Below are 25,887 nucleotides of genomic sequence, written 5' to 3'. Positions count from 1 at the left end.
ACCAGTCCAGTTCAACACAAATCAAACCCAAGTACTTTAATTAATTCAGTAGGGTGTGGTTACTCCTCAATATATTTTATTATCTTATTAATTATCTTACAATTATCTCAATATATTTTCTGAGATAACGGAAGACTGGTGAATGCTCAATAACGGAAAAGTGATAGTATGGAGGATGCATTAGGAATAAGTACAGATAGAATGAGCCTGAGTGCAGACAGAATAAAACTGAGCAAAGTTAGATCCATCATCAGACTCAAACTGGCTCTTTACGAACGAGCAGAATCATGCTGGGGGCAACAATAGCCATGCTTGTGTCTGAAGTCAGTCCAGATTCTGCAGATCTCAGTGAAACAGAACTTGTAATTCCCTCTGAACACAAGCTGACTCCCTGTAGAAGCACCTGGAATGTACATTCTCCCTAGAGTTTTCTGTTTGGAATTAAGATGTAGGGATATATGAGCAAGTTATTGGTAAGACAGATCATCAAGTCTGTTGAGCTTTTAACTAAGATCCTTTACTGCGTAAAAGCACTTAATTGCTTCAGGATCCTACCTGACTGTCAAAGTTGTACAGTCATGCCCATACGGAGCTGTGCCTGAGCTAATGAATTCTGCGAGATACAGGCCGGCTTTACACAGAAACTACCACTAAAATGAAGATTAATGTTAAATATTTTGAGGTGGAAATTTCAACTTTGACTACTATGAGGGGAAAAAGCCCAAAGAAATCAAAGGTCAGACAGGAGAATTAGCTTTAGAGATCAATTATGTCTCGAACTTATGAGACTATTGATCTAACTTCTGATTCTGTTACAACTTTTGTGTATTTTCAGGAAATCAAAGAAATATTTCTATACTTCTCTGATTCTCCAAAACATAGTATAATTATAATTTGTGATCTAAAAAACCTGCCAAATATCAAGTTGGTATGTCTGTGAAATCTCTCATATTTCAAATGGAATTATAAATATCAGAAGGTCTGCTGAAAGCAGGGGTGAAGAGAAACTGGATATAGCTGCTTTCAGTGCCTCTCAGTGTGGACTGTACAAAAGGTCATTACAACCTGAGAAAGTGTTCCAAGAATCTTGGCCTTAAAAATATTCAAGTTGCTGACCTTTAGCAGTTGAGCAGAGTGAGCAACATTCATGTTTTAAGTTTTGAGCATGGAAACAAATGAGTGTTTTTCTCAGGTATCTTGGTCAGTCTTCACATGAATACTTCTTAAATATTCACTTCAGTAAAAGATGTATGAGATATACCTTAATATTCGTACTACATTCAAGCTGTGACCTTACCAGGAAGTTACTACCACTGAAGGTTGTTTTGTATTTGGTCTTGTAGAACAAAAAGCCAACTCAATTTTTCCTCAAAGTGCAAATTAGAAGCTTATGTGTAGCCAAACCTAAACATTTAATCTTTATTTCCAGATAACATCAATGATTCACAGCATCATCTAAACAGCTGCATTCCATCCCAAGATCTGCACAGGTTTTTCCAATGTTGTCAACAGAGAACTCTCTACAGCTCACTGGGCTCATTGCACACTTGACAACAAGGTGGGAAGGAGGAAAGATCTGGCAGAAAAAAACATTAAGAAAAGAAAATCACATATATACCTTCTTTTTGGCCCAGGTTCTTCCATGCTACTGTCCCATCTCTGGGACATTAACAAGCTAAGTTCCATTTCTTCTTTCTCACACTGTGGCTCATTTTCTTCATCATCACTGTTCTGAGAATTTCGACAGCTTCCAAGAGAATGATGGTGAGAGAGTGTTTTCTGATGTTCCGTCCGATATCCATCAGTCTCCAATCCAGCCAACAGATCAATCAGGGCCTCATCAGCACTACTGCCCACTGCAGAAAAAGCCCATACGAGTAGAATCTATATTTTGTTCTACTTGTAAATGACTAGTTATAGTCTATCAGTAAAAAACAAACCCAAGCAAAAGAAAACAAAAAAAAAAAACCCCTCGCCATTTAAAAATCTACTAGTTTGTTAATGTCTATGGTAAGGCAGGCTACAGAATCAAATCTTTTTTCATATCTTATTTTTTCAAATTTTATTATTTATTTTTTTCTAGCTCTTTATTTAAAAATTTGACAACTTTCTTTTTTTCAGTCCTACTCTTCTGATTGTAATAGATTTAGTGGAAGCACTTCTCCCTCTCTCTCCACTCTCCTATTACCTCCTCACATTCAGTAAAGCTTCACTCTCCCCTTTAATTTCAGCATGAGTGCCAGCTTCTGAAGCATCACCACCTTTTCAATCTCCCACGATTTCAATAACTTTGTTGGGTGCTTCTCTCTGTATCACTCGAAGACTTTCAACCACTGCATCTCGTGAAAAGGGATACCGATTTTGATCAACTAGTTCTTCCTCCTTCTCTCCTTTACAATAATGCTTAACTTCAGCTCTAATCTGTTCTCTTCACAGGTTTCGCTAAACACTGAAAGTTTACCTGATTTCGCTCCTCTCTTAAATTTTGTTTTTTATTTTCTTTTATTTGACCCAAGTTTCACTAATTCATGCACTTCTCGTCTCATTTTTTATTTTTGTTTCTTAAAAATCCTTTCAAGTCACAAATTTTTCTCACTCTCTTCCTGCTTACCTTTCATCTGACCTCATAACCAACTTACGATCTCCAGTCTACCATGCATCTTTGTTACTTCTCTCTTCTCCTCTGGCTGAAGAACTAATCTCGACTGTCTTTACTCAGGGAATATCATATGATTTACAATGATCTTGAGAATTACATAAAATAGATCTAAACATCAGTGAGGAAGGCATTTTTCATATTTTACAAAGGCTTCACAAGACACCATGCAACCCTTTACAGTGGAAACCATCGCCTATGCCAGAGTTCTGAATTAACCCACTTTAATTATGCTTTATGTTCTTGGCTCCTTTGCCCTTTGTGAGGTCCCTCACTAAACTCCAACCTCTATTTCACATTAATATGAACCTTGTTGGGTAATTCACAGTGAACAGTAGAAATCATGTGGTTCACAGCCCCTGTGACACTACAACTCTACAAAGGAATAGTGAAGAGTAGTGTATGCTATGAAAGAGCCTAAGAGACCTAAATATGCAGCATGTTACTCATGGTCACAGAATACACCAGGAATTAGTAGCCCCATGATAAAAAGAAGAAGTGGGGAGGAAAAAAGGACAAAAAAGAGTCAGATAATCTCAAACTTTTCTTGTTTTTTCCCTAGTCAATGGAAAAAACATACCACTTCCACACTCCTATTTGGTTGAGCAATTCAAATGCACAAAGATATACCCTATATATTATTTTAGCCACTGCTCATCCTCTCAGGCTTGCTCATGTTTGCCAGTTCCCACATAACTTCTTACAGTTCTCCCAATAAATCCAAATCCTTGCCTTTAACACTTTGATAACCAAAATCTTGCCTACTCTCTGCAAAATAAAACAGCATCACAAAACACTCTTCATCTAACTCCTCCTTCCTTAGCAAGAAAAGATTTCAAGTTTGTATCATTTATTACCCATAGACATATACTCTTGCCATACTGTATCTTGTTGTCCATTAACATATTCACACCCTATAGGTATCAAAAGCACTAGAGGATATGGGTTTTAGATACTCCTCCCTGCCCTGCACCATGTAGTGCATATTAACATTATACATCATATTTACCCAAGAACATACATAGAGAGATAGCAGGAACTATGTGCTTTTCATCTTCTCTAGAGTATTTGAACTATTTCTACCCGAAGTAGCTTTTCATACAAGTTCCTTTCCTGGTTATTTTATTGTTCTTTCCCTCTCATGCCATTCAGATTTTTTTAGTGTCATGGTTTTTCTTCCCCTCTTTAATGCTCTACTTCTTGTTTCTTTGCCTTCCACCATTCTTTTATAAGTACAAATTTTGGGAAATGCTCTGCTGCAACTTGCCTCTGATTATCAGCCTACTATCTCCCAGTATTTCCAGAAAACTGAGCTTCTAAAGACAGATCATAAGCATGTCCCCTACCTTAACCGTAAGAAAGATGCAGTCAGTAACTGCAAGAGTACCACAGATAGACACTCAAAATCTTCTTTATTCTGATAGTTTTAGCCCTATAACCCTAGGAATACAATGAAGAGCAATACTCACAAGAGATTGCATTGAGCTGACCTGGCGAGGGGAAAGGGCTTAGTGAACCAGTAAAACACAGTAGCTTCTACAAATACAGTCCTGGTGACATCTTTTAGAAAACATAAGGTGTTTTAGTGCTGGTGGTGGTAGAATATGCGTGTACATAAAGTCTCAATCTGCTTGACAAACTCCCTGAGGTAAACTACTTATTTTCTTTCATGACTGGTTACCTAAGTGAACACAACAAAGACTGCTGAACAATAAAATAGCCTGGAAGAAAAGACACTCCAGTCATACTCACTAAAAACTGTAGTCTGACTCAGTCTTTGAGACAAAGGCTGAAAGCTCTGACTGTTCTCCACAATGTTTAAAATTGCTTCTTCATTAATAAGTGCTTCCTCTTTAGCAGTATGCATCATATCGGAGTCTTTAAAAAAAAAAAAAAAAAAGAAGAGAAAGCATAAAACACATAAGACACATCAATACATTATGAAAGCAAGCCACTTAAGAATGGATTTTACTATCCAAGTATATTTCCATTATTTGCTGTGGCAATTTTAGAAAGGCTTATACTCTAACAATAGTAAAAATAAAAGCAAAACTACTCTTTGTTTTTTCGTAACTGACAATCATAACTTCCTTCTGCTAATAGTATAAACAGCCAAACCATGACACAGATTTATGCCTAAACAATTATGATATTAAAAATACTTACCTTTGTTCATCTTTTTATCATCATGCACTTCTACCATATTAGCTGGTGCACACTGAAAGGCTTCAGGAGAAAGTACCTCAGAATGTAGTGTTAGCTCAGCAGAGAACTCCTCTGATCCATTACTGTAGTCCAACGATCCTGACAGTGTTCTAGTTAATTGAAAAGCAATTTTTAAATGCATATTTAAGGTTTGCATAGAATACTATACTTTATGATAAATGGCTTAACACTTACACAGAGAAGTCATTTTGCTTGAGAATTTCTTTAAGTCTCTTCTGAAAAAATTTTTCACTCTCTGTTGCTGGCACAAATCCACGGTCTTTAAAATTTGAAAAATATTTGTTATTCAGTTTTACTTTGACCTCTTACACAGAGAGCAGCTAAAATTACTAATTTTATTAGGAAGTGGCTCAAAGTTGAAGTATCTGCTAACTTTAAGTGCCAAACTAAGGGCTGATTTTCCAAGCCTATTTAAACACTTTCAAATACTTCACATACTCTGACTGATCTCATCTGTAACTGTGAGTATCAACAGCATTTACAAATCATGAAATTCCACCAAGGTGAGCATCCAGGAAAAGAAAAATCAGTGAACAATTTTGAAAAGTCTGGTTTATGTAGCCTGAAAAACCTTACATAGAAACACAGGAAAAAAAGTCAGTGAGAAAGCAGTCTGCGTTAGCCAGGAACCTGCCTCTTTCCTTCTTGCTTACTTGCCAAATATCATTCATATTTCAAAAGAAACATGGCCTGGGTTCTGCAGAGAATAGCCTGTTCCTTATGCAATTACTTTGCAGAGCACAGTCTTCCCTTTGTAATGAATTTTACATAAGAACACAGGGATTTGTCTATCCTATTAGAATTTTAATCTAATATCACCTTAGCTATAATTCCACAGAAATTAAAAGGAATTGCTCTCGTGCATAAATTACAATGGAAAGCTTCAAGATAAGAGATTTAGTTTTGCCAGTATTTAAACATTTAAATGTTTTCAATCACAAAGCATGCAATCTTAGCTGTCATGATCTTTCATTCTGTCTAGAATGTTTTGTAGCTAGCAGAATCATGATGTTTTTAGGCAAGATTATGTATCTTGCTTTAAAAATTGAAATACACATAGTGGACAATCAGTAAGCTTGGAAGCGAAAAAACCAGTACATCTAAAAAGCCCTCAAACTTGATACACCAACTTAAATCCTACCCTCCTGCTTGCTTCTCATTCAAAGTTTGGATTAACAGCTGCACAATTTTACCTTGAGACTCAGGTGGTTTAATCTGAGAAGATTCACATTTTTGTCTCCGTCGCTGCTTTTCATCTTCCCATATAGCTTGCAAACCAGGGTTCCTGCCAATCTGGGCTGAAATAGGCAAGAATACATGAAGGGAAGTCTGTCAATGTGACAAAGCATTCTTTCCTCAAATCAGACTCTGACATTATTCTTCATTTCTTTTGCAATTCTAGTCTGTTATTTTTTAATTGTAATTCTTGCCTTACTCTAGGATTCGGTGTTATGTAAAAGTTAAGGTGTAACTTGATTTGTTTTTTAGATCTCCTATTTTAATGTAAATCTTTGGTTTTTTATGGTCTTCTCATCAAGTATGTGTGTGTATGTATATATAGGTGTATGTACATACACATGCATACTTGATGTTGATATTTCCATTACTATTCTCTTTATAGGTCTGAAACCATCTGTTACGCATTAACAAAAATCTCTTTATATTGCTCTGATAATAGGCTATTTTTATAACCTGTTTTCTTCCAGAGTTAATTCAATTCTTTTTTTAAACTTTATAAATTTTTAAATCAACAATTTACTAACACTGAATTTGGATTGTGATTTAACTAAACTGAGCTTTAAAAGAAGATGACAACATAGTTTCTATTCTAAAACCATTTTACATGGAATGTTGTTAACACTTCACCTTCAATATCCAGTTGATTTAAAATGTCGGCAGCTACTGCATCCACCTCCAATTCACAGGTACTTTGTGGCTCAACACCTTTCAACATTAAAGAGCTGTGACAACATAAATACCACAGGTTAATTTTATCAATACACTGATTTTGAAACATGGATCATCATTTTCTAACTGCACTTAAATCTAAAATATTTCACGGGGAACGGAGTGAGTAACTGAACACAGAATTATCAGTTCTTATTCTCCCCTGCAAGTCCTTAAATTAATGGTCATATTCAAATCTAATTAGATAAGAAATCTGTATCTTCAACTTAGAGAGTCTAGCTTTTTTCTTTTGTGGGAAGAAGAGAAAAGACCTGGCAAACAACGCTAAGTACAATTACAATAATGTTCTCCTCCTCAAATACAAGATGAAATGTTCTATAGAACTCAGCTAATAAGACCACACCCATAGGCATGATCTTGCACCCAGACAACACAGTGGTAAGAATTTTTCTCTCTCATTCATAGTTAAGAGCAATGCAAAACACTTTAACATTTACAGATAAGAGAAGTGAAGCAAAAAATATTTTACTTTTCAGATTTTTTCTTTATGCTGGTGAATATAAACAGAGCATTAACAACCCAAACACATGCTGAACTAAGGATAACTGGCTCGGTGAAGACTTAAAATACTAGAAACAGATTCAAGGTTGTTGTGCAAGGATCTTGTAACAGCTTCCTGCTGTGCCTTTTCAGAATTGCAGAGGTCAGTGACCTTCCACCTGTTGCTGTCAGTGAACCACTTTTAAGAGGTTCATGGAGGAAACTAAGAAAGAGAAACCTTTTCCCAGGTTTATGTGAAAGTCTGTTTACCCTTTAAAAACTTTTAGGGAAACACTGAAAATCCCCTCAAAGCTCTTCAGGACCATTTGTCTGGGTTAATTAGTCTGGTGATTTAGAGCACCTAGTTGTACTCCTACATTCCCTGACACACACAAAGCCTCAAAAATCTCAGCAAGATTATAAGATAAGATATAATTCCTTAACATTTTCAATGCTCTCTAAGTTTTGAATAGAATTTACTATAACACAGGAAGGTAGTAGATGATGTAATTAAAAGCTGGAGATTCCCGACACTTCTTTGAAAATTAAGTATTTAACTATCTAGAAATATAAAATCCAAAAGAAATGTAAAATTAAATTCCGTCACTTATGTTGCAGTTACGTTATGTTATGTTGCAAGCTGAGTGATCTGGTTGACACATCTAAGTGATGAGATGCCATCAGTAGAGACCTGGACAAGCTTGATAAGTGGGTCTGTGTGAACCTTGTGAGGTTAAAGAAGACCAAGTTCAGGGTCCTGCACCAGCACTGGGGCAACCCACAGCATCAATACAGGCTGACGGACTTGGGGGTACTGGTGGAGGGAAAGCTGCTCATGAGCTGGCAATGTTTGCTCACAGCCGAGGCCAACTGCATCCTGGGCTGCATCTAAAGCTGTGTGGCCAGCAGGTCAAGGAAGGTGATTCTGCATCCATCTCTGGGGCTCCCAACATAAGATGGACATGGACCTGCTGGAACAAGTCCAGAGAAGGGACACAAAGATCATTAGGAGACTGGAGCACCTCTCCTACGAAGACAGATTGAGAGATCTGGGGTTGACCAGCCTGGAGAAGGCTCCAGGAAGACCTTACAGCACCTTCCAGCACCTAAGGGGGGCCTACAAGAAAGATGGCAACAAACTTTCTAGTAGGGGCTGTAGTGATAGGACAAGGGGTAATGGTTTTAAACTGAAAGAGGGTGGGTTTAGACTAGATGTAAGGAAGATTTTATTTTTTTTTAAACAATGAGGGTTGGTGAAACATTGGAACAGGTTGCCAAGAGAGGCTGTGGATGTCTCACCTCTGAAAACATTCAATGCCAGCCTGGACAGGGCTTTAAGCAACCTAATCTAGTTGAAGGTGCTCCTGTTCATTGCAAGGGGGCTGGACTAGATGACCTTTAAACGTCTCTTCCAATTCAAATTATTTTATGATTCTATGCACACTTTTAAGGACAATACATTGTCATCACTTCCCTCTCTTCCCAGTTAAACCATCAGTTGAAAAAGAATTCCATAAATACTTTTCATGTCATTCACTTTAGGTGTTCATCAAAGTATTTAAACAGAGCTGGCCTCTTGCCTGCACAATGGGTAACAGGAACTGCAGGTAAGCTGAGACCTGTATTTTGATCCCACAACAAGAAAGAACTGCAAGATCATTGGGAAACAAGAGTGAGGGAGGAGGCTGCAAAAATTGTTGGCTCCCTTCACAAAAATCAAAGCATTTCTGGGAACAAGCAAAAAAGGGACCACAATATATAATGGTCACTGATATCAGAAATCTGGTAAAGATCAGCATTTTACTTGTCTGGAGGATACAACAGCAAAGCTCTGAGCTTTCCACTTTTGTTAATTTCCTCTTTTAAAAGAATACAATAAAAACAAACAAACAATGAGGGGAGGGGCAGGGAGAAAGAAAGAACGAAAGTTCTTGAAAAGTTTAAGAAAAAATGTATTTTAGGGTTAGTGACCTATTTCTGAAGAGTTTGTTTCATGACCAAAACCATTAAATGAAGCATTTGCCTTTCCTCTGACAAAGACAGCTTTCTATTCTTTTCCCTTCAACTAGTTAGGACACTTTTTCCAAAAAAATCTCATGTCTTGGTTTCTCACATCCCCATCAAGAGTGTGGTCAGTGAGTTTTTTTGAGAACTGATCAAGACCAAAGACAAAATTGGCCAAGAACCTTCCAAATAATCAGATTTCTTATTTATGAGAGATTCTAATATGGATTTATCATATAAAAATAACACTAAATTCAACATTGCTGAATTCAGAACAAACTGGTAGTTGTCAATGTAACTTAAGTATTTTTCCATAATAATATTAATTTGAAGCATATTCTTTGTCTTCAACTCATTCAAACAATTTGAGCAACTAGAAGCAGAAGAGTTCATTTTGCCCAAGCTCTAAATCAAACAGATTTAAGGAATCTCTTTGCCAAAACAACAGTATTCCAATTCACATAGCTTATTATTCGAATTACAAACACTGAGCTAACAAGAGTCCTTTTTGAAACAAATTTAAGATTTATCATCATAGTTGTCATTAACATTTTCAAGAGGAGGGCAGGGCTGGCAGTCAAAACTGCATGCTCCAAGGACTGATGTGGAAGCTAATGAAGACACCTGACATGCAGAGTAAGTTCATAACACTTGAAAAACATCTTCTCAATACAACCAGTTCATTAGCTTGGCATTTAACATCCTTGTCAAGGTGAGTTGCTAGACATTTGCACTAGTTGAAGTCAGGGCAGTAGCACTACAAGCTTCTGCCACATTCAGGTAAGCAACTAAGGCCAAGAAGCCATTTGTTCCCACTTCAGGAAAAGCCTCAAAGGGCTTATGAAAGCAGAGCAGATTTAACTGGCCCTTCTAACATTTTAATTTACACTGATTAAAACAAAAATGTCAGGAGGTGAGGGAGGAGCACAAACTGTCCTGAAGTACAGTTATTTAACATTATTACATGCTGCTTGGGAACTGTTTAATCTGAGTATTGTCAACAGTTTGGAGAAGACAGCATGAAGAAGTCAGAACATGTCTAGTCTCCCAGCTGTAGTCAGCTGAAAATATGAACTGTTTCAAGTCACTAGCAGTTGTAAACCCTTGGAAGATATTCAGAATGGCCTGTTTGACACAGACTGCCCTACACAACAGACTAATCATCTGCTTCATATCACAGGCATCAGTTTTGCAAAGAAAAATCATGCTTTATGTAATATCAAAACCGTGATTTGAGAATATCTGTCTTAGAACAAGATTAGAAAAGAAGACTTAGTCCCAGACAAAGCGTCTAGGTTTCATTTTGTAAAAGAGAATGTAGAGAGAATTGTTCACAAGATACAGCTTGAATGCAGACACTTGAAAGACAGGGTTAAGTGAAGTGGCATAGGAATAGAAGCAACCCAACTGCAAAAGAACAAAAGTTTACTCTCCAAAAAGCAAGATAAATCAGGGTTGCGCAACACTAAGTTGCCACGCTAGGCTACTTGGGATACTCATACCAGTCCATTTTAAATTGCCTTTCATACCTATACACCATGCTGAAAAGCTGCAATACAAATCCATCTTACCTTTGTATGAAACTCTCCAAACACATTATTTTGAGAAGAGACAGAGAAAACGGTCATTATTTTTGAAGAAAATAATAGTTTGTTTGCACTATCCACTGAGATGGTAACTATAGTTTAGGATGAAACCTGTGCTCAAAGAAAGTACTGTGGTTTGGTTTCTCAGATGCTGAGGCAATGAATTAAAGCTACAGTCAACTACCTACACCACTACATACAGCTAGATAGATCAAAGCCCTCAAAAACCTTGAAGAATGAACATCAGTGTCAGTATCCTAATTACCAACATTAATGACAGCCTAAGGAAACAAGTTCTGTGATGACCGTATCTGAGGTATTTATAATGTTAAACTGAGCATAGCAGACAAAAATTAACTTCATGAAGAATCTGAAAAGTGTCACTCAACTGCACTGATAAGGACTCTAAAATTTGACAAAATAATTTTCTATATTCTGTTCACGGAAGAAAACATGTCTCTGTTTTCAGGATGTTCCAGTGACTTTAATAACATGAACATTACATTAAAAATCAAATAGCTAAATAAAAACATGCACAACCAGACAAGTGAGAAAAGCAACTATGACATCCACAAACCTAGTAAAAATCTGTTAGACTGTGCACAAGTGTTATGCGTCAGATGTCTCCACTTCCATATAAACTAGTGTCTAATAGCAAATCTAGGATTTTTAAAAAGTGCTTCTCAAAAGCAGTCTACCAGTCATTCTGCTTTCAACGCATCATGTCCAAGTGGTAGATTTGACCGGCAGATTACTCCAAGTCTGATGTTTACCAAAAAGTTTTCTCAATGGAACTCTTATAAGGGTTTCATCATTTATTATTACCTACTTGAGAGATAAAATAAATGTGTCTCATGCGAAGAACTCCTGATGTCAAAACCTTTAGGACAGCACTGCCAGATTCAGGTGTCTACTGCCCATTTTAAGGCAGGCTTTGTAGGTTCCAGGGTAATAACACTGGCAAGTATTGTATCTAAAAGCCTTAGAACAGCAGGCATTCCTGGGCACTAGGGGCTTTGGACATTTGTCTACTTCATAACAGAATCGCTCTAGAATTACATTAAAAGACATGTCCCTGGCTCAATATAGTATACTAATCATAGCAGCAAGTTAGTAATTCAGAGATTTGCCCGGAGCATGACAGGACATAGCTAGGTTAAATACTGTTTTGGAGATGTGGCAGAGTAGCAAGGTGATTTCTAGTACTGAAGAGGGAGTTCAGTTACCAAGAAACTTTGGTAGAGTTCTCAAAAGTTCTTTGAAATAAGGAACCACCACTGGCACTTACTCATGCAAAATGCCACCCATGTTACATATATGACTTCTAAATAGTATTTTGCATATTAACTTCCAGGTATCCAGAATCATAGTTCAGCCAACTGATATACTGTGTCCCAAAGCCAAAAAGTGCCAAATCACTGCTTCATTAAACAAGAGAACTTGTTAACTGCCACGTACAGCACGGACTTGGCAGATACATGTTGGACTATCTCTAAAATGTATTCTCAATGTACACAAAACAAAGGATAATGAGGCCAAACAGACATCCCAGTCACTAAGAATACAAGGCTGGCCTAGAAGTTTTGTGGTCTCAAACAACATTTGAATGTCTTTTCCCTCTTTGCTTTTTCTTGACATAACAACTAATAACTTCAGTGTACAGCTGAAAGGTATGGAAAGATTTATGTGATTTTCATATCTGATATAAACAACAAGCAAAGAACTTAGAATTTCAGCGACAGAAGAAACTCCAAATGCTGCTGAAAACATTCAAGTGGTGAGATACAGTAAGTAAATTTTTTTTGCTAAACAATTCACAAAACAGATAATTTCTCTTAAACTCAAGACGACTGGAAAATAAAGTGCGGGGACTCTCCTGGTATTGCACGTGAAACTAGAAATCAATACAGCTGTTGCTATAGCTACACACAGAAGCTAAATATGTTGGGAATACAAAACTCATTAAGGAAAGACAGAAATAAAGGAAGAAAGGCAGCTTTACAGATATCGAGTAATGCTGTAGACTGCAAAAATAAAAAAAATTGAGTCAGTCATTTTAAGAAACAATTACAAGGGCTTCCTCAGATACGTATCAAGGGCTTCCTCGGATACGTATCTCATGATCTAGGCCAGATGTACCCTAGGCAAGGTTGATCATGACAATTATAGGTCCATTAAAAAAACCTAGATACAAATTTTCAGAATTTGAAAGGAAATAAAGTAGGAAGGTAATCTGAAAGAGGGACTGCAGCATGGGTTTGATTACAAGAACACTGTTTTAAGTTGATGCCTCCCATAAATAATCCAGGAGAAATTATAACAGGCAATTAATTTGATGTAGATACAGAACAGAGTAAAATTAGGACTGGAAAAATTTAGGTTTTTTACTTTGCTGTGGCATGTACATCCTACAGCATAGGAAAGACAGTCATGCTAGAACACCTTTAATAAAAAAATTAATTTTCTAGACAAAAGAATGTTTGACACAGTATCATATGAAAAAAAATTTCAGTTGGAGAAGTTGTAAATGAGTTCCTAATTCATTAAAGCATTTTAGGAGCTAAGTAAAGATGAAATTCCTATTGGTTATATAAAAAAAACCCCAGAGCATTGATAAAAAATTTGTAGAACTGAATATAGACCAGTTTCTGTGACTGAGTCTACTTCACTTCTCATTAATATTTTTGGCAGAAAATGTAGCAGTGTGGTAATGAAATATGCTGATAAGACAAGCCAGCAGACATAAGCCAGTATCAGAAAACAAAAGCAGGATAACTTAGAATTAGAATAATACAAACAGGATGAAATTTAAAAACGGCATGCAAGATCCTATAAGAACTTCCAAGGGATTCCAAACAGAAGATGCTCCATTGGAAAAAAAAAAGGAATAGAATCACCTTGTACTAATAAATCCTAAAATGCTTACAAGCCAAAGTGGCATGATAAATGAAACTGTAAAGTATATCAGGAACTACCAGTATCATTGCATACAGTGCTAGAGAGAATCTGTCTGGCATCTTATGTAGTATTCAGGCTTTATGTTCATGAAATAAATTCCTGCTGGCAAAAGTACAGAGAATAAATATGCTAGGGAAATGGACAGGCTTGAATTTTCCCCATTACTGCTAACAATCCACTTCTGGAACAAGTGTGAGTGCCGGAGAAGGACTGGCACAAGTGAGGTGCTGCATCCCTGGCTGTATACACAGAAGCGTGGAAGAAGGCAGAAACAAGGCCTGTAGTTATAGCTATGAGGATGCATGCCTTGGCTCCTGCTATGCTGACCTCATCCCTCTCTGTTTTTGACAGCCAGGAAGTGCTACTTTGCTTTCTTTTCATCTTCCTTCCCCACATCTGTGTAAAGTAACATCAGATGATCCTGGTCTAATTTACAGTCCAACCTTCCAAAGGTTAAGTAAGTTGTAAGTAAGTAAGTACTTATTTACAAGCCAAATACAGGTTGAAAAGGACTGTGAATGAAGTGTGCAGCCAAAAAGGAGAAGAAACAGTTGTCCAAGAACAGTTGGATATAAAGTGACCACAAGTAAAATCACAATACAACTGTCAGATGAATGCTGTTACAAAATCTTCTTAAAGTAGAAGTAGAATCAGAAAACCAGATGCTACCTAATACAAGCTTTTGCACACTAGAAAAATCTGAAGTATGGTTTAAGGCATGCACTTCCTACTGGAGAAGTAAATGTTCCCAGAACATAACACTAGCAGGAAACAGGGAATATTGAGCCTGATAAGCATTTTGGAGGAGAATAACAGGAACCACTCTAAGACTGAGAAGACCACTAAATGACAGAAGGACCTGTCAAACATCAGGAAGTAGCTTAAAGAAGGAACTTGCTATGGATAAACTGTACAAATCAAAGTAGCTCCAGATACTGCCAGTTTCTCTCCCCTCCCCAACTCATCAAGTCCAACTGTTAATCTAGCAGTGCTAAACCATATCCCCAAGTGCCAGAACCATATGTTTTTTTGAATACTTCCACAGATGGCAATTCCACCACTTCCTGGGTAGCCTATTCCAATGCCTGACTACCCTTTCAGTGAATAAAATTTTTCCTAATATTCAATCTAAACCTTCCCTGGCACAACTCAAGGTCATTTTTTTTTGCCTGGCCACTTGTTACCTGGGAGAAAAGACTGACCCTTGCCTGACTACAACCACATTTCAGATAGTTTTCGAGAGTGATAAAGTTCTACCCTGAGCCTTCTTTTCTCCAGGCTAAACAACTCCAGCTCCCTCAGCTGCTCCTCATGAGCCTTGTGCTTCAGACCCTTCCCCAGCTTTGTTACCCTTCTCTGTACACTTTCAAGCACCTCAGTGTCTTTCCTGAGGCAGGGCTGAGAACTGAACACAGGATTTGAGGTGCGGCCTCATCAGTGAGGTCATGTTACTTAAGAGTGATTACAAAACCAGAATCTGTGAACTGATGTGTAACTATTCTCTATAACTACTAAACTCCCTTGGCTCTTAATCAGAAGTCATTACCTAGAAACTTATCTTCCAAAAACCAAAAAGTTGATTTTGCCACATATATTCCCATTGTTATGACCTGGTTGGATTTTTCCAACCATATACCAGAAAGTGTCAGATGACCAAAACTATACCAAGAAACTAAATAATGATAATTTGTGTCATATCAGCACCTTTTTTGAACATAAAAGGGTCCTTTAAATGAGACTGGAATCCTGTATTACATACAAGTTGATGTATATAACAAAATACAGCACAGATTAAAAAAAATTGGCATGCTGACCTTGGTATTTCATCTTCTTCCCATTCAAAGAAAGATACATGGCTTGAATTTTCTGGCAAATTAATTCTATGATGTTTACTTACACCTGATGTATCACCTAGGAAAAAAAAGTAGAATGAGAAATTAATTCATTTAATGTGGAAATATTTTAAAACATATCATTATATAACTGCATTTATTATTTAATATTACCAGTACAGATGCTCCTAAAGAATAAATAGCACTGCATGATATCATCTTCACAAATTCCTACACAATCATATAAATGATCTTTCTTTCTAACATGTAGATACATATAAAAAGAAAAACACATTCCTAACACGCTGATATTACTAGGATTAAATTTTTTGTGCTCTAGTCATATCTTAACCTAAATTCAATCTTTTTCTATTTGTACAAGTTTCAAAATAAATTGCACAGATTCTGATGTAAACTTCAGAATTCCCAAGTGCTGGGTCAGAACCCAATGGAAATTAGAAGCCAAAGAAAACACTAAATTCTACTTCACACTTTTCCTCTCTCTTATTTGTGAGCTGAAAGGGAATATACAATGTATTCCAGATGCAGTGGTTGTAGCAATAAGTGGAAACCTGCAATGAAGGCAGATGTCTGATCTACAAATAAAGAAAACACCATCTAAGTTTGCTCAGAGGTCTCTGTGTAAGGAAATGCGCTACGAAGTCATGCTGGAGAAGTCTCCTCTGAAGATTTACTACCTCCCTTCGTTCTCTGCCTGAACCTTCAGTCTTCAGCGGAAGGAAAGACAACATACCCAGGATATGGCACAAGAAATCACAAAGCTCAGGAATGGAGGGAGGCAGAACGGGAGAAGACTTTGAAAATTACTTAGTCTCTCACTTCTATCCAAAAGACCAGATTGAACCTTGAATTTTCTCAGCTATGTTGATGTCACACACTAGCAGTTTTTTGGAACTAAATTTACCTTTCAGCCACAGCAAACACTTTCACATTTGTTAAAGATACACTAACTAAACATCTCGTTCTCAGAGGTCTTCATTAAGTAAATATTTATTAGAACATGTATTTTTATTCTATAAATTTCATAATACACTTGCCAATGTGAATTCCACTACTTGGACTAGCGGGGATAGGGATATGTCATACAGCAAAAAGCCCTGAGTACTACAATTACTACTGAAGCAACTGGCAAATACCATGTCAAAACACCTTAGAAGCTACAAACAGAAGCAAGTAGGCTTAATTAAATACGTTCCAGACCAAGCTTACTGCACCCAGACTAGTTCCTGCAAACCCTGCCTCCGCATCAGACTCTTAAGTGCACTGACATGGTACACAGACACTAAACACACATGGGATATCTGGCACTCAGGTGTGGTGAAGAGACACGCCTGTGCTTATGCAGGAACTAACTCACATTTCAGCCACACCAGCACTGTTAACATCTAATGCACTGTGATGCTTAAGCAGGTGATTCCAGGAAGACAACACAACATATCTGATCCCATTTGCACAGATTCAGCTCAAACCTAGCATAGCTTCATGTCTGTGCTATTCCAAAGTGATGATTTGTCCCTAGGCAGAGCTGGTACAGGAAGAAACACAGCCATGTTTTTACTGTGTGGCACATCAGCTAATTCTCCCTATTAAAATGCAAGCTTACTAGGTATAGAAACGTCTCGTTATTTTTCATCTGCAACTTTATTATTCTGAGTTGACAAAACAGGGCTAAATAGTTGTATATTTTAAAGGAAAATACATTCCACAGCAGTTGTGCAAGTTTATAGGCCAACTGACAAAATATATACTATTATTTTTCAAATTTATTTGTATTTCAAATACCACACCAGAGCAGTTTTAGTGTATTATTCTCTTTCTTCCCCATGAACCCTATTTTCGTATACTTCTAAAAATCAAGTCTCAAATTCCTGTATCAGTTTGTTTCTTCAGTAGAGTTACTCATAGGATACTCAATATTCCCCTTTTCTTGATATAAAGATCTTTAAAGACAGTAGGAGTACCACAGACATGGTATTTGTTCTCAGACAACTGCAAGAGAAGTGTAGGGAACAGAACAAAGGACTCTATGCAACCCTTGTTGATCTCACCAAACCTTTTGATACTGTGAGCAGAAAAGGTCTGTGGCAGATTTTGGAATGTTTAGGATGTCCCCCCAAGTTCCTTAAAATGATCACCTTACTTCATGAGGATCAGCACGGACAAGTCAGACATGGCAATGCACTTTCTGAGCCCTTTCAAATAACCAGTGGTGTGAAACAAGGCTGCAGTTTTTTTCAGCATGATGCTCCAAAGGGCCACAGCAGACCTCGACGAAGAAAATGGTACCTACATCTGATATTGTACCGATGGAAGCCTATTTAACCTAAGGCAACTGAAAGCCCATACTAAGACCTTAAATCATCTTGTCTGGGAGCTGCTTTATGCTGACGCCGCTGCCCTCGTCGCCCAGAAGTAGTGTTGCAGCATTTAACATCCTGCTTTGCAGAGGCTGCTGAGCTTTTTGGGCTGGAAGTCAGCTTGAAGAAGACAGAAGTTTTCTATCAACCTGCACCTCAGGAAGTCTTCCATCATTCCCATATCACCATTGGTAAATCATAGCTCAAATCACTCCAGCAGTTTAATTACCTGGAAAGCATCATCTCCTCAGACAGTAAGATTGAAAAAGAGATAGACAACAGGCTAGGCAAAGGCATACAGAGCTTTCGGAAAACTCCATAAAAGAGTTTGGTGAAATAAACACCTGAAGAAAAGTACAAAGATCAGTGTTTACAGAGCCATTGTACTGTCTACTCTTTTATATGAGTATGAATCATGGGTCATTTACCGCCACTACCTGCAACTTCCAGCAACCCTGCCTCCGTACAATCCTAAACATCCACTGGTCAGATTATGTGACTAATACGTCTGTTCTTGAACAGGCAGCAGTTACAAGTATTGAGTATTGAGGCCATGTTGCTGAGAACACAGCTGCATTGGGCAGGACATGTCTCAGGATGAAGGACCACCGTCTCCCTAAGATCATGCTCTATGGTGAACTTGCTGCCGCAAGAGAGGAGCCCCGAAGAGGAGATACAAGGACTCCCTGAAACAACATCTCAGCCCTAGCCATATTGATCATCATCATTGGTCTACTCCGGCCTCCAACTGGGAGGTCTGGAGACACACCATCTATAACGCTGCTGCTTCTTTTGAGAATGCACGTAGGATCACTCTCAAGGAGAAAAGACAACGTAGAAAGAACCGTGTCTTGTCAATCCCACCTAAGGAGTCTTTCCGCTGTGCCTTTTGCAACCGGACTTGTCGCATTGGCCTTTTTAGCCACCAGCGCACTTGTAGCAAGTGTGGGTAGAGTCCTTCCCAAATCTTCGTTCGCAAAGCCTAGCCATGAGTGGCATGTGGTGCATGAACGAACTTGCAGCCTTCATCACTGTCCATAGAGACAAGGACTTGAGAAAATGAACTCCTGCATCTTCTGGATACAGGCTGATGAAGGCAGAATATTCCTGCTACTAACAAATTTGCCTGCTGGTCTCTCTCAGCCTTCAAAATAGTCTACCTATCTCAGTGAGAAAAATACCACTAGAAATAGGCTCCTGAGGCTGCTTACTTATATTTACAAACAGATCTATTACTGAATTTTCTACTACTTGCCAGACCAAATTTTAGATCATCATCTGCAAGGGAAGTAAAATAAGTGTTTGCCGCACATCTTAGGCAAAGGTTTTTACCGCTGTCTAAAAAATGATGTTTGGCCTGGCCTGCATAACACAACTATATTTGACTGAAATGAATGCATACTCCCAAGACACAGACACTGTGGAACAGGCAAGTAAGTGTGTCAGTTGTAAGCAGAGGCTGTGCCTTGTACGCCTGTCCAACAGGTCTGAGCTTAGAAAGGGTTGCTGTACAAGGACAGCAGTGCCTCTGTAAGGCTGTACCAGGGACAAACCATTTGTTGCTCAGCTGCTGTGCCAGGAGCAGTAGATAGTGATCCTGTGCCTGTCCAGCAGACTGAGGCTGGCTACTTATGGATGTGTGATGTGGAGCCATGCAGAGTGGTATGAAGGTTGCTAGGAGCACTGCAGTCATTATCTGATCAAGCCAGACAAGGCTGTCATTCTCTTCCCTTTATCCCATTGGGGTCTTCCCTACAAGAATAGTTAAAGTCCACTGGTCTCAGCCCATGCTCCTCTTTCACCCTCTTGTTCCCATTCAAGATTTAGGTCTCTCATCCTTAAATAAATGATGAAGGAGAATAAAAATAGCCTATGTCTTTAATCTATCATCTGAAAGAGAGGAAAAATAGCTATAGAAAAAGAATGGAAACAACTATTTGATATAATCACATTGAATGTTTCCAGATGGCTGCTTTGGACACTTGGAAGACAAAAGGTACCTAACTATACTTCCTCAGGACTGAAAATCCTGAAGATGCTCTTGTCCATGGCTGACCTTTTGTCTTTCTACAGTTCTGACACCAGCAAAAAGTATGGTCTATTGGTGTGCATGAAGAGTATTTTCCTTTACATGAGAATTAATTATAAAACTCCATGCATTAGTCTACTCCTGTAATAATGAAACAAAATTAAAGTCAGTACGATTATTGCTTAGCATTTTTACAGGAAGATACTTTACCATTCTTTTCAACTTCTGCATTAGCTGTAAGAACAGTTATGATCTAAACAATTCTTATTTTATTAAATTTTAAGTATGAAAGACATGGTTTTCCTGCTGTTGTGTCTCCTTTATAATGAAGCATTTAGATAACATTAGGGACATTCTTACCAAACTTAATTTTTGTGTCAGTGTGTACATTCAAAATGCCAAACTACTTTTTTAAAATACTTCCTTTGCTCAGATGTTAATACTTCAAATTTCACCTTAGAGCAAATGGCCTTAGCACAAACACAAGCACTTTGATTAAAAACACTGCTTGTCATCAGAGCATAATGATTAGCCATAATTTTGCACAGACACTATTGCAGCAAAAAAAATAATTTGAACTGACATAAGGATCAGAAACAAACATAAAAAAATTAAGCAACAGTATTAGTATGCTATCTTCCATGTTGTCAATTCTTCAACTAAATAACAACAATTTTTAATCTTCTAACTTGAAAAGAGGTATGGTCACAGCTGCACTGCTGACCGAACATGTGTTTGTTCTTATTTCAGGAAGCAGCTTCTTCCTCAATCCCACACACAGGGACAAAAAGGAAAAATGATACACAGGGACTTTGTTTTCACACAGAAAGCAAACTTTAGGGAAACAACACTATACACATTCAGCCAAACTACAGCAAAAGTCTGACAGCTAGTGACATTTTGTTCAAAATGGCAGCTTTTAGCCTTCAAAACAATTTGGTCTTAAGAAATAAACACCTTACTTTTTCTCCTTGCCTTTCTGAATTTGACAGCAGCCAGGTTTATTAAATTCATTCCATATAAGTTGTAGTCTATAAAGAGTTGAAGGAGGTAGGGAATATGGGCTTCATGAGGCTGGTAAGATTTGTTCATTATGGCTCCACCTTGCAGAAGCTCACAAACTCTAAAATTAAAGATAAATTAGGACATAAACAAAAAATTATTCCAGAACAACAATAATGACACTTTATTTTATCAAAATATAAAAGACTTTTTAAATTTTGCCTTAGTTGTATTTGTAACTTAAGAACTGTGTTTTCACGCTAAGAGATGCACAAAAATGATCTCTGCTAATATAGATAGAATATCTGGGTGTTAGTTACAAAGGAGCCTTGAATCCTTCAGCCTAAAAAGCATGAAACTCTCAGAAAAAAACCCATCCTGCACTGTTCCTGCAACCGATCCAAAGCCACTGTAGGCCATGGAAATCTTTTCCACAAAGTAACTGTGGCAGATGTGTGCCTACACACCAGTAATAACTTCAAAAGTCTTTCCAGTTCTCCTTGACAAGTATATGATGACCTCCTGCTTGGTTTTAAAACTACATACTGTACACTCAGAAACGGTATTTTAACTACTCCCTAGAAGCATGACAAATCCTCTCTTTTAAACAGTTACACATTAAAAAATAACTGCAAGTATTTGGATAATTATGAATTGGTGTGATAAGTTTATCTCAAACTAATAGTATATATCTATAAACCAAAGAAAAACACTAAGCATTTCTAAATGCAACAAATTGGGATTAAAAATGAAGTTTTCTACAACAAAAACCAAAGGAATAATTTAAGTGAATTGTCAGTGCTTATTTGGATAGGAGCAATTCATCACAGGAAGCTCCAAATTTAAAAACTGTCATGTCAGCTATACATACAGATTACATTAAGTTGCAGAAATCTTAAATCATGCAAAATTCCACTAGCCTAGAAGAAAAATTAGACAATCCTATCTTATGATAATGTATTAGACCTTTTAAAAAAAGTTCCAGTAGGTACTAGGGGTTTCAGTTTATGCTTGAGAAATAATTCGTCCTTATTTGTTCCTGAATGTACTGTAACTACTGTGATAATAAGATTGAGACCAACGGTGCTTTCATTTAACAGAACACTATTGAGAAACAGAGAAACTGTCTAATAACAAAAGCTATTCAGTTTTCCAAATCTATATTAAATTTAATAATTGTCGCTGGAATGATAAACCTTTTAAGAAGTATCCAAATTTACTTCATAATATATGAAAGATGGCTACGTAGTTTTCCTCAAGAGTTGCAGAAAAAGTAACCAGATGCAAATTTCTCCAAGTGTTCAAGAATTACAGTTAACACAAGACAACTAAAGGCAAGTATGTTTTGGCCTTGCTTTCCTAACCTGCTACAGCTTTATAAAGGTTACTGATATGTTTAAAATTAGCAATGTCGAAAGTGTCTTGAAAATCTTGGGACAATAATTCTGTAACTTTTATTTTGTTAAGCTATTGGTGAATCTTGTTTCAAAACTGACTTTTTAATTCAAGATATAAGGAAATCAGACACAACTTTGTATCTCCACATCTTTACCTTTTTACCATTGCAGGATTGTAAAGATAAATCTTCATAAACTGTCTCTCCTTTTCATGGTAACCATAAAAAGGCCTAAAGAGAAAGAAAAAAGCAAGAAGCTAGCTAGTTATGCCGTGGCATTTATTCAAACACATTTTACTATAAAGAGTATTAAATTCCAAAAAGGGGGCAAAAAGTAGAAGATAAACCAGAGAATGAAAATTTCCACGTCAGGCTAAAGGGGAACATTATGATTCTGTATAAGAATAAAAAGAATAGGGGCTATACATACAAAAATATATTTAAAAAAATTAGAAGGCACTTATGGCTTAACATCGTTTCTAATTTTCCCCACATGAAAACACACTGATGGCACACCATCATAATAGTACTTTTAAGAAGATGGACTGCTTCAAAAACAGCCTTCACACTTTCTGACACATGTTGCAACAAAGTCCTTAAGGACATTAATCCTGCAGATCAGGTGTAAATGACTAAATACCAGTTGTATAACATAAATAACTGAACAATGCGAATAGCTTAGAAGAGTGAATAGCTGCCCATTTTCAGTGATTACTAATCACCTCGTGCACTAAATGAGGCATGAATCCTGAAGAAAACAGGATTTGAGAATGCAATTAAAAAATACACAGAACAATGAATATGTCAAGAATAAACTGAGGCTGAACAGGCAACATTAATTCTGGTATAACTTGACTGAATTACTGACTTTTCAGCATCTAGAATTCTAATCTAATCTAACGTGCTTGTAAAACAGCATGTTAAGGAAACAGGCCATAATTCAATGTGTTGGGTGAATGCAAGAAGTCAACAGTTTGCAGTAATCACAACCAAAGTCAACAGAAATTCAGGAAAGCATAAATTTACTTGTTACCTCTACAAAACAAAATAAAATGTCTTCATCAATAATATTATTTCAAAAAATTGTAAAGCAGATGTTTACCTGCTAAGTCAAATGAAATGAAGTTCAGTAGTAAGAGGGATTTCAGCCCTAAATAAAAACCAAACTCAACAGAACCTCACAACAACTGCTACCTTTAATATGGTTAAACATGCATGCATACATTTAGTACGGTCAAAAGCTAGACTGAACTGATAAAAAAATTTTGTTTCTGATGTTAAAACCTAGCTACATTGAAAGAACAAATTTAAAGCTGCTAAGCTGAAAAGGAGATCATATCTTGTATATGATTCATTCTCTCTCTTATAGAGATAGTATAAACCTAATGATAGGTTATATACATTAAGCTATAATGGCTCATCCTCACACTGACATGGCAGCAAGGAGGTCAAAATTTACAACACTTTCAAGGTTAGCTATGAACACCTTATTTAACTCCACAACAGACAAGGACAGAATATTTTGCCTTTTTTTTTATTCTTGGATCTCCACTATGTTTGGAAATTAATGCAACAAAAATTTTATATTAAACTTACAGAAGTTTAACAAACACTTCTAACACAAAACAAATCTTTCTGTTAATGCAGAAGGTCTCCAAGATAGGCTTCTTATCACAGAGATACTATATCTCTGAGCAGAATCTGTCTCAGGTGAGAACAGATCTGTGTCACTACATAAACATGTCTATCTACCCAGGTAAAGATGAAGATATATTTCAGTTAGGCTCTTACACAAGCAAAATACCTGAAACACTCTTTCCTATGCTGCTTTGAGGCAATGAGCATCTGACTTTCAGTAATGGCTGTTTTGAAGCTCTAAGACAAGGGAGGTGAAAAACAGGTAGGTTCTCCTAATTTCTACTGGTTATTTTCTCATTGATTCAAGTAAAGATTGTCTTCAACAGTTTACTCTGCCCAGCTTTCACTGTTGAGATATATTACAATTTACATAGTTCCCACAAAAAGAACAAAATTAAGGAATTTGGGGGGGGTTACCTTACCTGTTACTGTAAAAATAGTGGAAAGTTCTGATTGAAAATAAAAACACCTTATTGCAGCCACTTTATTACCAATATCTAGAAGCCACTAAAACTGGCTGGGACCAGAAATATTATCTTCCAACTCTTAACAATTAGAAAAAATATATTCCAGAAGTGCAAGAAAAAAAATAAGTAAAAGATAGTGCTGCACAGTACTGAAAATTAGCATTTACATTGCTTTGAAGATGAAAAATTGCATGCATGTATAGACTACTTATGTTCCTCCAAGACAGTTTCCTATTATTTGCTATGATTTGACATATTTTTTCAGCCCTTGATTATGCAAGATACATAAAAATTAACTAAGAGAATCCTTAAAATGTTAAAGGTCAATAATAGCATGTAGTTCCAGCAGCAGCAGAAGCTACACCACATAAAACACAACAATCAGCCTGGTAGATAAAGAAATGAATGTTTAAGAGCCTCCACTTCATGGTCTGTACTGCTGGAAGAATCAGATGCATAAACATGACCTGAACTGTGGAGGCCATTTTAGATAAAAAAACCAAAGGAGACCTAGAGTCAGTCTTGTGCAAGGCATGCCTGGTCTTGGGGAACCTAGAATAATCCAGAAAGGTAGAAAATTGTGGTTGGAAAGTACTAGTGCAACAGCAGAAATAAAAACAACAGATCTGGAAAAATTATAGACACTAGGATACAAATTTAGGTAAAAAAGGTTGTGTCAAGTGGGGTTTTTTGGGAAAACCTGTTGACTATGTTAAAGTCAAAGCAAGTGAGAAAAGTTACTTACAGTTGTACAGGCCTGTATGAAGACATACATGAGGGGAAAGAAAAAGGAGTGGTACTGCAGTCACCAAAGTGCAAAGTAAGTGCTTCAATGTAGTACAACTGCAAAACATTTCAAAACAAATAACAAAATCCTAACAGGTCATACTTACATTCCAGATACTAATGACACTTTGAAAACATGCTGAACAGTAGAAGATGGATTGCCTAAAGCCACATTAAGGGCTCTGTCAATGCTGAATGCCACTTGACGAAGATGGTATTCTGGATGCTGTCCAAAACCATCATATGGTATATAGAGGTAAGGAAAGATACCATGTAAGTGGAGACAAGTCTTCTGACCTGAAAATAAAAGGGTAAACATTTATTTTCTAACGACTGCATCTTTTTCTTCTTTTAAGGAGTCACCAAATTTGAATTTTTTCATGTTGGTTTCTGGTTCTGCAGATAGGATAAATTTATGAAACAAATGCGGCATATTTCAAACAAAAGGTATCAATGTAGAACAGTTCTCACATTTGATTAA

At 37.0% G+C, this 25,887-nt stretch overlaps 1 protein-coding gene across 2 annotated transcripts in view; it reads right to left on the bottom strand.

Moving 5' to 3' along the window:
- The window catches only part of REV3L (REV3 like, DNA directed polymerase zeta catalytic subunit), a 126,121-nt gene that overhangs the window by 54,286 nt on the left and 45,948 nt on the right, over positions 1 to 25,887 (bottom strand). For both annotated transcript variants that reach the window (XM_032681568.1, XM_032681567.1), the window contains exons 2-11: positions 25,514 to 25,703; positions 22,672 to 22,746; positions 21,080 to 21,240; positions 15,693 to 15,789; positions 6,749 to 6,843; positions 6,076 to 6,180; positions 5,057 to 5,141; positions 4,823 to 4,971; positions 4,409 to 4,534; positions 1,619 to 1,856 (exon numbers count right to left, since the gene is read on the bottom strand). In XM_032681568.1, coding sequence (XP_032537459.1) covers positions 1,619 to 1,856; positions 4,409 to 4,534; positions 4,823 to 4,971; positions 5,057 to 5,141; positions 6,076 to 6,180; positions 6,749 to 6,843; positions 15,693 to 15,789; positions 21,080 to 21,240; positions 22,672 to 22,746; positions 25,514 to 25,703 — 1,321 coding nt within the window. The remainder of the gene's footprint in view (positions 1 to 1,618; positions 1,857 to 4,408; positions 4,535 to 4,822; positions 4,972 to 5,056; positions 5,142 to 6,075; positions 6,181 to 6,748; positions 6,844 to 15,692; positions 15,790 to 21,079; positions 21,241 to 22,671; positions 22,747 to 25,513; positions 25,704 to 25,887) is intronic.

Source organism: Chiroxiphia lanceolata, chromosome 3 (genome assembly GCF_009829145.1).
Source record: "Chiroxiphia lanceolata isolate bChiLan1 chromosome 3, bChiLan1.pri, whole genome shotgun sequence".
In the NCBI taxonomy this organism is placed as follows: Eukaryota; Metazoa; Chordata; class Aves; order Passeriformes; family Pipridae; genus Chiroxiphia; species Chiroxiphia lanceolata.
The sequence above is the reverse complement of the archived record's forward strand: the minus strand, read 5'-3'. Positions and strand labels throughout refer to the sequence as shown.